The 13403-nt window shown below is 41.7% G+C and overlaps 1 protein-coding gene across 3 annotated transcripts in view; it reads left to right on the plus strand.

Annotated features, from left to right (window-relative positions):
* Positions 1 to 12781, plus strand: part of fnip1 (folliculin interacting protein 1) — a 46612-nt gene extending 33831 nt beyond the window's left edge. For all 3 annotated transcript variants that reach the window (XM_079585614.1, XM_079585616.1, XM_079585615.1), the window contains 8 exons: positions 3546 to 3692; positions 3968 to 4137; positions 5519 to 5900; positions 6687 to 7508; positions 8388 to 8553; positions 9157 to 9351; positions 9683 to 9798; positions 10961 to 12781. In XM_079585614.1, coding sequence (XP_079441740.1) covers positions 3546 to 3692; positions 3968 to 4137; positions 5519 to 5900; positions 6687 to 7508; positions 8388 to 8553; positions 9157 to 9351; positions 9683 to 9798; positions 10961 to 11039 — 2077 coding nt within the window. In that variant the 3' untranslated portion in view covers positions 11040 to 12781. The remainder of the gene's footprint in view (positions 1 to 3545; positions 3693 to 3967; positions 4138 to 5518; positions 5901 to 6686; positions 7509 to 8387; positions 8554 to 9156; positions 9352 to 9682; positions 9799 to 10960) is intronic.
* Positions 12782 to 13403: the final 622 nt, after the last annotated feature.

Consider the following 13403-nt stretch of genomic DNA (forward strand, 5'->3'; position numbering starts at 1 on the left):
TTCCTGTGATAATGTGTGTGTAGCGGTGATTCTCCTGAGAGCAGCTCCGTCAGAACATTGATCCGGTTGTTCGACTGAACGCAGCACCTGTCTGTTTGGCTGACCAATGGCAGACGAAGGCAGTGTTTAAAGTGCTTTTCCGGAATATGATCTTTCATCTTGTGTGTTATATAGCTGTTCGTGGATGGAGAAAAAGTGTAATGGAGTTATTGTCTCCTAAAAGAAATAAGCGATTCTGAACTGCTCGAAACGAGTCGTCAGTAAGTCCAGTCTTACTTCTGACCAATCACAACAGCCTGGGTTATCTGGCCAATCAGAGCAGAGCAGCTCTCGGAAAGGCGGGGTTTGGAGAGACTGAAAAAGTAAAAAATTCTGAACTTTAAATTTAAGGCCTTAAACCGTCTTAAAAACGGGCAGATTTTCATCCGAGGTCTTAAATTTCATTTAGTCGTCAGGTCTAAAAAAGGTTTGACCCTCGTTCATTTCCAGAACGACAGACGCCACTGGAAAAATCGGACCAAATTTTACTATTAATAATAAAAGATAAGCTAATGTGCACTGTAAATGTCAGTCATTTATCTTTTTTTGACTCGTTCTTTTTATAAAAAATTGTTTAAAGGCTGAAATATGTGAGGTTTATCTTTTTATAAAACCTTTTTTGTCAACTTTATTTGAACGTGTACATGTTAGTAGTAACATGTTGCAAGACACTCTTATAATCTGGCCATCAATTTTAAAGTTATTATTTTAATGTTTATGTAAACAAAAAGTGTATATTGATGCTAATTTTATTTGTTATTTGCTGGTTAATCCGTCGTGTAGGTCTTAAATTTCAATCTTTATGGTCTTATAATGTCTTAAAAATGTCTTAAATTTGACTTTTTGACGGCAAGAACCCTGCAGAAAACAGCTGATGCTGCAATGAATATTATGAATGCATGTAATCCTATAGTTGCAGACTTCAAAATAAAAATAATAGCCTTAAAACAGCATTAAAGGGAATTTAAAACAGAAGAAATGACACGTTTTTGTTTTAACGATTAATTCATTGATTTACAGTCAACAGTGCTAAATTAAATAAATAGCTAAACTCAGACATTTAGATTGACTTGTGCACGTCCTGTTTTATCTACATGTTAATTTCGGTGTAGTATGAGCTTTAACCTGACCAGTGATATATTAGTGTGCAATAATAATGCTTGTAGAAAGGAGTTAGCCCTTGTGGAGGCCGCAGAGCGAGGGCTGGTGTAAAAGGAGCTCTGTCCGTGCCAGTGCTTCAGCGCTGATCCACTAATGCACCGCCTCATACGTCCCAGTCATATGCCTGTTGGTGTGTGGCCAGAGCAACCTGACCCCAGTGCCACAGAAACCTTATCTCCCTCACATACTGTCAGGACAGACCAGAATAGTCAATAATGTGCAAGGGAACAGACAAACAAATATTTCAGATTTCCCACCTCCAGCGGGCTAATTATACACCAGAGCTCTGGCGATCCGACGTCAGTATCTGCTGCTTTTACTGCCAAAGTTCATCGGCCGACCATCAGCTTTTCCTTAAGGTCACATTTTAAATAAAATACATCTATTGTTGTTTTACATTTAAAGTCCCCCTGTAGTCAATCATTTTATCTCTTAAAACTCATCTTTGATCAGTAAAATTACATATTTAAACGTTTTTTCCTTGAAAAAAAAAATGAATGCCTCAAAATATCTTGAATGTAACTCGACACCCTTGCCTCATTTAGTATGCGCGGTTTTATGAATATGCAAATGGACCCGCCTCCACTCACTCACTCACTCAGAGATCCACTGGTGGACGATCACACGTTGATCTGATTGGTTACAAGGTAGTGTGTGACGTCAGAAACACCAGCGATTTCAAACCGTGTTTTTGAGACTGTCTTTGGTTCACTGCAGTTTTAAGCAGAAAATACTCAGCAATGCTGTCGACTTATGAACTTACACATGTGTGTGTTAAAGCAGATTAATAACACCACATACACACATAAACAACATTAAAAACTTAGTGTATATGCAGCAGTATAACAATACACATTATTTTTATTATAATTCTCCAGCATACCAGTGACATTCAATGCATATATTACAACTTGAATCAAATATTGTTAATATGTAGTAGTGGTTGCACATGCGTGTTATATTATGAGTTCATCTCATATCCTAATGCTTAAATGATCACCCAGCCCTTATCTGAAGTGACGAACGTTTAGCGCGTGTCGTTTTCTGTCAGTGCGGTCTATGAAAGCAGATCTCAGCGCTTCATAACTCAGGCTAATCCAGTGCTAATGCAGTTTCTGTCTGTTCGCTGCTCCTGCACGAGGCTTTTTATAGGTCACTGCACACTAACTTCAGTACTGGGAAGTGTAGTGCGGCTTGGGAAGGGTGTACTTTGTCCCGTTTCCAAGTGTCAGGTTGTTAGCAGTATACGCTCGGGTGTTTGTGCAAACATCTGCATCTTTCCCAGTGTCTAATCAGCACCAGTACTGGTAAACAACACGGGGGAAATCTGCTCAGTTCACTTTTGCGTTACAGATTAGAATTAAAGTGGCTGTAGAATCCTGAGATCTGGTTTGTGTATAATAAAGTTAAGCTCTGAAAAAATAAAAGAGTGTGTACGGCATATACATATATGAGCATCCTCATCTGCATATAATTTGCATATCATGTGATCCCATGTTTAACGGTACAAGACATTAAGAAAATATGAGATATGGATGTCACACTACATTGCTAAAAATAATTTAGTAGCCTATTCTTGCATTGTTTTGTAATAAATCAATCAAATAGTATAAAATACATTTCAGAGAAAGTTTTTCAATCTTTTCCACTGGCCAAATGGTATTTGTAATTGCTTTATATATTCTAATGGAAATAGATTTGCATTATTGATTATTATTTGCATGAAAATGTTTTCTTATCGCATGATAATAGCAGAACTCATGATCTAAGCAAACATTAAAACACAGCAAGCCACAGGAAAAGTGTTCAGAAGTATAGCATCCACTACTAATATGTATATTTATTAGAATATAAAAATAGTTGTAACTTCTCAGTAATGTAATTTAAGTGCTCAACTCCATTAATAAGAATGGCATATTTAATCTGAATGTGTATATCAGATTTAAAACATGGTTTAAATCATTCTTTAAACTGTTATTGTGAACATTTATGATTAGGACTCTGAAGATGTGAAGTGGTTTTCCTTCACTCGCATGGGTCAGAGTTTGCATGCAGGTGCACATTCTCCCGTCACGAGTGTTTTTAATAAATCACAGCTTATGCGTGGGAAGTGGCGTACGGCTGTTTCAGGGCCGGTTCTGTGCGACGCAGCGGTTATAAATGAGAGCCCTGGACTGCGGCCCATACTCCCCGTCGGCAGGACATGTCCAGACGGTAGATGTGCTGCGATGGTCTTTCCCAGCCGGGGCAGCCCTGTGCAACTGAAGCGCTCTTTGTTTCAGCTGTTGACAAAAGCTCTTCTGTGTGTGTGTGTGTGTGTGTGCGTGCGTGCGGACGGCCTGTAGGACGACCATCTGCAACCTGTACACGATGCCACGCGTGTCCGAGCCCGTCTGGCTCACCATGATGTCGGGTCCACCTGAGAAGAACCAGCTGTGTGGCCACTTCATGAGGGAGCTGGCGCTGCTAATGGAGCAAGCCTCCAAGAACCAGTTGAGTAACGTTACGCGTACTTCTCAAGGCATTGCATGCTGGGATAAGTAGGGTTGGGTATCGTTTGAATTTTAACGATTCCGATTCTGCTTATCGATTCCTAATTTCGATTCTAATAAGGTAAAAGAAAAAAAACTTGGATATCATTCACATTTAGTCTTATTGCAAAACATTTAATTGTAGCTGAATATCGTGAAAGGCTAAAGAACACTTACACCAGGAACACTTGCGTTTGCGTAACCATGTTGTTGCGTGCTTTCTCTCTCGCCTTCAGATTCCTCCCAGCGCTTCTCACCGCAGTTCTCACGAACCATCTGGCCTGGGTCCCCACGGTCATGCCCAACGGCCAGCCGCCCCTGAAGATCTTCCTGGAGAAGCACTCCTCGCCCAGTGTGGACATGCTGGCCAAAACACATCCCTACAACCCACTCTGGGCACAGCTTGGTAAATGAAGCTTACAAGAGTGCAAACATATTTGTGCATTTTGCCATCTTGTGGAGTGTAGATGCAAATGCCCACAGTGAACCATATGCTCTAGAGCAGAGGTTCTTGGAGACCTGCTGTCCTGGGGTGTGTTTCCCGAAAGCACCGTTAGCCAACTATGGTCACAAGTTCCGTCGTTATCATCAGTTCAATGAGTCTGTGTCTCCCGAAACTATAGTTCTAACGAACATTCGCAAACAGCATCGCAGAGTTGACATGTGGACTCAATAAATCCTCATCTTAAGCAAAATAAGCAATCTGACATTCAGCACAACCTGTGTCTTTCAGTTAGAATACATACAAATGTCATTTACGTCTTTTAGTTTGTCGAGAGAATTAAAGTGTAGTGTCTGAAGAGTGCGCATGTGTGAACGAGCTCTAGTGCGTAAGAACGAGTCTGAGTGATTCTGGAAATAAAGCAAAATAACTGAGAAAAATGAGAGCTAGTCAGAATGTTCGCTCCTTAAAAAAGCCCACAATGTGCTACTAAAACAAGGGAGCATTGATTCTTACCACACTCTTAAAAATAAAGGTTCTTTATTGGCTATGATGGTTCCGTGCAGAACCTTTGAAGTCCCCCCTTAAAGCTCAAGCTTGATCACCAAAATTACGTATTTAAAGTTTTTTTCCTTGAAAAAAAAAAAATTCATGCCTTAAAATATCTTGAATGTAACTCGACACCCTTGCCTCATTTAGTATGCGTGATTGTATGAATATGCAAATGAGCCCCGCCTCCACTCACTCACTCACTCACTCAGAGATCCACTGGTGGACGATCACACGTTGATCTGATTGGTCAAGGTAGTGTGTGACGTCAGAAACACCAGCGATTTCAAACCGTGTTTTTGAGACTGTCTTTGGTTCACTGCAGTTTTAAGCAGAAAATACTCAGCAATGCTGTCGACTTATGGATCACATGATCTAGTTAATATTTATAATAAAATTCTGAACAGAAAACTAAACAAAATAACATATAGGCTAATTTACTACAGGTTCTGACAAAATATGTATTGTTAAAGTCTATTTAAAACATTTTTAATTATTTTGAATGCATGATTCAATGACTTACTCATGAAGATGTAAAAAAGAATCAGCGTTTTTGAACAAATCTCATAAATGAATGATACATTTTTTAAGTTTCTATAGTGCAATGATGTCATGTCCATAAATAGTATGACGTCGTCATCTTACATAAGATGTCAGTAAGATCAAACCTATAAGGAGTCAAATTTCAAACAGGATTGAAGGCTAATTTTGCAACGTGTCTTTTTCCACATTATATCTTTGGTTCCTGACATGTGTGTGAGTAGTTTTGTTCAATAAGGTTGTGTGTTTTCTGCAGGTGACCTGTACGGTGCGATCGGCTCCCCGGTGCGCCTGTCCCGTACGGTGGTGGTGGGCCGGCGGCAGGAGCTGGTCCAGCGTCTCCTCTACGTGCTGACGTACTTCATCCGCTGCTCGGAGCTGCTGGAGATGCACCTGCTGGAGAGCGCCGAGGACGAGGCCATCGTCATGCCCGGCTCGCTCATCACCACCTCGCTGCGCCCCGGAGAGGTGGAGGACTCCGAGTACGTGCTGGTCACCGTGCACAAGCCCAGCCAGGACTACCTGACCCACGCTGCCGAGGCTGAGGACGGGTTACAGAGCAGGTCGTACATGGAGACCGAGGTTTCAGACGAGCACAACCATCCCAGCGCACCGGACGGAGACGCTCCCGTCTGCAGGTGAGAGGAATCCTTTTAAAGCTAAACTGAACTCAAATGGCACTGAGAATTGGGTAAGAGACAAACATAAATCGACTCAAAGGTGCAGTGTGTCCAATAGACTTCTTAGGCGCGCTGAAAGAACACCACAGACACAGTGTAATCACCATGGGGAAATCTCAGAGTAAAACTGAGAGCTGATTATTTAAATTCCTTTTTGTTTGATAACTTTATTCAATTTCTGTATATGTCCTACCTATTAGACAGGAAGGGTACAGGTAAATATGACATTTATTATGGGTTTATGTGAGGATTGTTTGTCAAGTCATCTTCATTTATATAGCGCTTTTAACAATGTAGATAGCTTCAAAGCTGCTTTACAGAGATAAACTTCCATCGAAAGGATAATTTGTTATTAAATTAGGGGCCGCTAAGACACCGTTCTCTCTACACAGACTTTAAACGCGAACCTGTGATTTAAAGTTCACTTAAATTAAAAGCTATATTTTTTTTAAGCCTAATGTTAAAAAATCAATAGCTTTTAATTACACTGTAATGTTGAATTGCTATAATTAATGTTTAAAATTTGGGAGGAAATTTTTTTTTTTTATCCTGACATCAATAGCTGTATTAGTATCAATGATACTGGCCTTCATTCATAAAAAAAGTATTATAGTATATATAAAGTATATATAAACCTATAAAAACGTAAGTGTTTTTAATTGCGATTAATCACAGAAAAAATGTGTGATTAATCAAGTTATTCTTTTAATCAACTGACAGCACTAAATTAAACTTGCCCTGCAGGGAGGCGGAGAGTCCGCGACTCGAGACTCGCCTGGAAACCGTGGTAAAGATCGGATCCACCTCGCCGTGCGAGAGAAGAACCTCGCTCGAGGTTTCGGCGGATGTGCCTGAGGTAAAAACTGGCGAGCCAACCAGGAGCCTTCATTCCCCAAACGCCCTCCTCGAGAAGAAGCCGCCCGACAAGAGCTCAACCCTCGCAACCTTTCATCCCGACGAGAACGAACCCTCTTCCAAAGTCACATTCCTCATCGGAGACTCCATGTCTCCTGAATCTGACATGGAGAGTCGGCAACTAAAGGTGGAGAAGGAGATCAAGAAACACAAGAAGCTTCTCAAAGACAACCAGCAGAGGCTGTGTAACGCCGAGGCGAAGCTTAAACTGGACCAAATCAAGACCAACGAAGGCATGAATGCACCGTCCCTCACTAGAAAGATGTCTCAGTGGGGGCCAAGAGTGCAAGGGGACTGCACGGATATGTTCGACGAGTATTTCAATGAGGACAACCCTGTGGAGACCAGGACTATTGATGATGTCTATCCGAAAGCTGCACAAACGGGGACTAAAACCTGCTGTTCTGCTGAGCAGGACAAGGGCATCGAGATCTCGCTGAGTGTGCCTTCGCAAGGCCCAGTGGCGGACCAGAAGAAAGCTCTCCCGCTGAACGACTGGGAGATCCCACGCAACGAGAGCTCGGACAGCGCGCTGGGCGACAGCGAGAGCGAGGACGCCGGGCAGGAGCTGCATCGACACGGGTCCGACGGGCAGTTCTACAGCGACGAGCAGAGCGACTGGCAGGACGAGCTCGAGGTGCCGTTACCCGGGTAAGAGTCCGGTTAGGAAAGAAGAGGAGGTTACACTTTACACTAGGTTTCATTAGATAACTACCTTAGTTAACATGAACATGATACTTCTACAGCATTTATTAATCTTAGATCATATTAATTTCTACATTTACTAATGCATTAGTCAAATCAAAGGTTATATTTGTTAACATTATTTTATGCACTGTGAACTAACTGAACGGCTGCATTTTTATTAACTAACAATGATCAATACATTTGTTACAGTATTTTTTATCTTTGTTAATGTTAGTTAATACATTAATGTTGACTACGGTAATGAACCTTATTGTAAAGTGTTTCCGAAGAGGATCTTCTTAAAGGAGTTCACTTCAGAATTAAAATCTCCTGATAGTTTACTCTCCCCTCGTCATCCAAGATGTTCATGTGTTTGGAATGCAGGTGTGTGAGGAACACACTCCAGATGTTCTCCATATAGTGTCTTCAACGGTCCAGCGGGTCGAAGGTCCAGATGTGAGTTTCAGCTTCAAAGTCTCGATCCAGCCGAGGAATAAGAGTCTCATCTAGACACACCAGCCGCCATTTTATATAGAAATACACATTTATATACTTTTAACCACAAACTGGATCAAACCGGCTGGATCGAGATTTTGAAGCTGCACTGAAACTCACATCTGGACCTTCGACCCGCTGGACCATAGAAGTCACTATATGGAGAACATCTGGGTGTGTTCCTCACAAACCTGCATTTCTGTCCCACTGAAGAAAGACACACATGAACATCTTGGATGACGTGCGGAAGGCGAGTATATGATGAACTAAACGAAGTGAACTAATCCTTTAGCCGGTTGCGGCTATGTAAAAAAATGTCAATAATGAACGAGATGATCTGTGTTCTAGGGAGAAGCTGGTGGAGAACTTCTCTAAACCGAGCATTGCAAACTTTGGGAGGTCATTGTTTGGTGGATACTGTCCCACATATGTCCCAGACTTTGTTCTGCACGGAGCGCCCAATGATGAGAAGCTGAGGCAGAACCTGGTGTCGGATCTGGCCCACGCCGTTCAGGTAAAGACCGCCTCCAGTGGATCACATGACTCGCACTTGGTGGAACTTGCTAAGCGTCAAATCACGGCTGCTTCAACACATCTTTTATCTGATTGATCTTAATTGACGTTAATGTGGGTAGAGCCATATTTAATGATTTTATGAATGATGATTTTATCCTTTTAATTTGATCACCAAAATTACATAATTAAGCATTTTTTTTCTTTTGAAGATATTTTAAGGCGTGAAGACTTTTTTAAATGTAACTCGACACCCTTGCCTCATTTAGTATGCACGGTTCTATGAATATGCAAATGATCCCCGCCTCCACTCACTCACTCACTCAGAGATCCACTGGTGGACGATCACACGTTGATCTGATTGGTCAAGGTAGTGTGTGACGTCAGAAACACCAGCGATTTCACACCGTGTGTTTGAGACTGTCTTTGGTTCACTGCAGTTTTAAGCAGAAAATACTCAGCAATGCTGTCGACTGATGAACTTACACATGGTGTGTGTTAAAGCAGATTAATAACACCACATAGACACATAAACTACATTAACAGCTGGATTTACACCACAGCGGGTCTTTAATGCGAGTGTGATGTGATGTTTGTTGTGCAGCACCCGGTGCTGGACGAGCCGCTGGCGGAGGCCGTGTGCATCATCGCAGACACTGATAAGTGGAGCGTCCAGGTGGCCAGCAGCCAGAGACGACCCTCCGACAAGCTGGGTCAGGAAGTGCTGGTGTCCAGCCTCGTGTCCGGCCTGCTGCAGTCCACCTTCCAGCTCTACAGACTCAACCTGTCTCCCAACTTCGTGAGTTAAACTCCCTCTCGCTCCCACACGCTACACAGAGACGCCAGTGTAATCAGTAATGAGCCAATCATGTTTGTGTATGTGGTTCATGATGCTTTAGTGCGGTATGTGATGTATATATTTAACAACTTCATCCACTTCTTTTATAATTTTGTGAATATTAAACATGCATAGATTCCTGACCAAGTATTCGATTCCAGAGCCTAGTTAAACATAACTTTAATTGTAAAGTAAACATAAATGACTAAATTCAAGGCGTGGCGTATTAGCATATCAACAACATGCGGAGCGGACTGTGTGTTGGCATGTCTGACGCTCGCTCTGCTTGCAGTGCATCATGCATCTGGAGGACCGTCTGCAGGAGCTGTACTTCAAGAGCAAGATGCTGGCGGAGTACCTGAAGGGCCAGACCCGGGTGCATGTGAAGGAGCTGGGCATGGTTCTGGGGTAAGACTCGCGCTCATACAGGCGTAGTGCTGGGCCAACAAACATCGACATCACGGGATTTATCAAAATTATCCCGGTTTCACGGTGTATGATGGGGTAACCACACGTGTGACCCTGGAGCACAAACCCAGTCTGGAGCCGCACGGGTATATCTGTGGCAATAGCAACTATACACTGTACGGGTCAAAATTATCCATTTTTCTTTTATGCCAAAAATCATGAGGATATTAAGATCATGTTCCATGAAGATATTTAGTAAATGTCCTACCGTAAATATATAAAACATGTATTTCTGTGAGTGAATGCAGCACAATCGTGAACATAAATGCACAACTTTAAAGGAGATTTTCTCAATGTTTAGATTTTTTTGCTCAGATTCCAGATTTTCAATAGTTGTGTCTCGACCAAATATTGTAATATCCTAACAAACCACACATCAATGGAGAGATTATTTAATCAGCTTTCAGATGATGTATAATAATAATAAAAAATGACCCATCAGACTGGGTTTGTGGTCCAGGGTCACGTGTTCTACTGAGTGAGAGAGGAGATGCTGCAGTAGACTGACTCAGAAGGCCATGTTTTACTGTCATGAGTGAATATTGTAGAGAAATCCCACACTAGTATTAATATAACACAGGTTTGCAGTGTTTATAAAGAGCTCCAGCAGGAGGCGCTGTAGCAGCGGCAGAAATATCGCTCATAAACGCTGCTTTATCAGGAAAGATTCAGTGACAATAACATCGAAACGTTTCTGAAGACCGTCAGTTCCCTTCAGAGATACATTCATCAATCAAACTTTAATTCATGTAATATTTTATTTTTATCCTGATTATTTACTAGAAATTGCATTTTTAGTTTTCCGAAGCAATAAGGCATAATATATTTTTTTATTACAAGCATGTCATAATTAATTGTTAAACAGAATTATGCTTGTATCATATTTGTTATTTTTTTTTACTAAAAATATCGTAGATGATGAATGAATCTCTAATAATTTCTGATAGCTGTATGCTATGCTACTATCCAAGCTAACTAAAATAAGAACCAGAAATGTTTAATTTCACAATCTACAGCTCCGGTTATATACTAGAGTAGGAAACATACTAGTGTATAAAAAGTTTAAAGACACGATCTGATGATGTTCCCTTTATTCCCACAGGATCGAGTCGAACGACCTGCCTCTGCTAGCGGCCATAGCTAGCACACACTCGCCGTACGTGGCCCAGATCCTGCTGTAGAGCGAGCCTGGGGTCACGGGGTCAGGGGGAGCAGACTGCAGGACAGATGCACTTCACCAAACCCACAGATTCCCAGAAACCTCTCCGGACGATCACTTTCTCACAACGTGGCCGGAGCTTTTTAATTCCACACGCCACGTTATGTTTCTTCACACAACGCCTGAATGTAGAAGCGCTGGCGTTCGTGAACACACACACTGAGGCCGCTGGCGCTGGCGTTCGTGAACACACACTGAGGCCGCTCGCGCTGGCGTTCGTGAACACACACTGAGGCCGCTCGCGCTGGCGTTCGTGAACACACACTGAGGCCGCTCGCGCTGGCGTTCGTGAACACACACTGAGGCCGCTCGCGCTGGCGCCTTCTTCAAATCAACATAGGAAGCAAAGACTCGGCACTCTTAAAATCAGTTTTATGATTTTAAATTCATTATATTCTCAATCGCTTGTGGCAGTGAGTGATCATGTTGATATGCTTTTAATGTGTTTACAAGAGAACTAACCCTGTTGTGTCCAGAGCTCTACCTCACACACACACACACACACACACACAGTTTTCTAACCTGTTAAATGAATCACTTCATGTCTGGTTCTCAGATGAACCCACGGCACGATCTCCCACCTGTGAGCTCTGAGGATTCACGTTTTGTTGTTCGGCAAAGTCACTTTAGCGGTCACAGAAGTGTGGCTGTCCCGTGGGAGGAACAGGATCAGATGTATCTCTGCATGTGAACACATCGGGGGAGAGCGGCGTGACGGTCACTCACTACACTGGATCTGTGCTGGACTTTTGTCACACTGATCCAGGGACACTCAGCAATCCTCCGTCTTCAGGAGTGTAGCGCTGGATCTCCGTGTGAGGACTGCAGCGTGCAGCCAGATCGTTTACTGTCTGTGGACGAGTGTTTAACTCTTTCCCTGCCATGACCGAATCTTGCGTCTGTCTGTGTTTCCACTGGTGTGCGGTAGGGGGCGCTATCACACAGCCTCATCTCCTGATCTAAACACACGTGACGGAGAAGCAGAAACAAGCGATAGGAGCATGTTTTAGTTTTTTGAGGGGAAATCAACATTTTGAACAAAACGTTTTTGTTTTTTTCAATTAAATTTACTCGCATTTGAATGTTGATAAAAAACATTCTGCATGAAGCTGGAATTAAACATTTTTCTTTATTTCTTTTGATATATTGCATGTTCAGATATTCATACAACAATATTCTGGGGGCCATGAACATTTCTGAAAATGATCAAATATGCTGATGCTGGCGGGGAAAGAGTTAATATGAGCATTCGTTTCAACCCGTTCATGACCTGCATAGATGTTTATGATTGGTTTGCTTACTTTGTCTTTGGGTCAAACCATACATATAAGTCTTAATCAGCGTGACGTGATAGGCCGGCTTTACGAGGTCGTTCGAGGGTTAACATGTACGAGCTTCAGTGGGAAACTTGCAATTTATTTCATTTTGTAAAAAAAAAGAAAGAAAAAAAAACATCTATATCCACTTGTCTTCTCCAGAATATGTATTTATATCTAATTATTTCTTTATACAACAACAAACATTTTAATTTATTTACTGGCATGCATTGGTAAACGTTAGCTGTATATACTGCTTAGATTTTATTGCTGTATTTGTACATAATGCCTCTCCTTTTTGACCTTATCTTTGTTTCCCAGTTTTTATGGGAATATTGTGCAATAAATATGCCAACATTACAAATGTGTGATGTTGATTCTTACGTAGTACAGCAGCATTATTTATCTGTGTGTCCATCTGTCCGTCACATTGATGATATCAGATTTAAAGTCCTGTTTTTGAGACATTTTTACGAAGAACAACAATGGGAGAATAAATCTAGGTTGTATAAAAATAGGTAAGTGGGACACTAGCTACTACTTTATATTGGTCAATGTAAAATACATCGGCCTACAAACCGCAGGGTAACATGCAAACCTGAACATTATCATAAAATAATATTTTGATCATTGCACCCACTCCAAAATTTACACATAATATAGATATTGCTTTATAAAGCCTTACACTCTTTTTAACATGTATTTTTTTATCTTGTAAACCACATTTGTCACTATTTGCATGTTAATACTGTAATATCTGGTATAACTGGTTTCTACACACAACACACAAACATGCAGGGATGTTCAACTTCAGTCCTGGAGGGCCACTGTCCTGCAGAGTTTAGCTCCAACCCTAATTATCGGTAAACACACCTGAACAAGCTAATCAATGTTTTCAGGATTACTAGAAAAGAGCTTTTGTCAGGGTTGAAGCTAAACTCTGTAGGACAGTGGCCCTCCAGGACCGAAGTTGAACATCCCTGAATTACAGCATTGCCTGTTAGACAGAA

The sequence above is a fragment of the Phoxinus phoxinus genome, assembly GCF_949152265.1.
Source record: "Phoxinus phoxinus genome assembly, chromosome: 17".
NCBI lineage: Eukaryota > Metazoa > Chordata > Actinopteri > Cypriniformes > Leuciscidae > Phoxinus > Phoxinus phoxinus.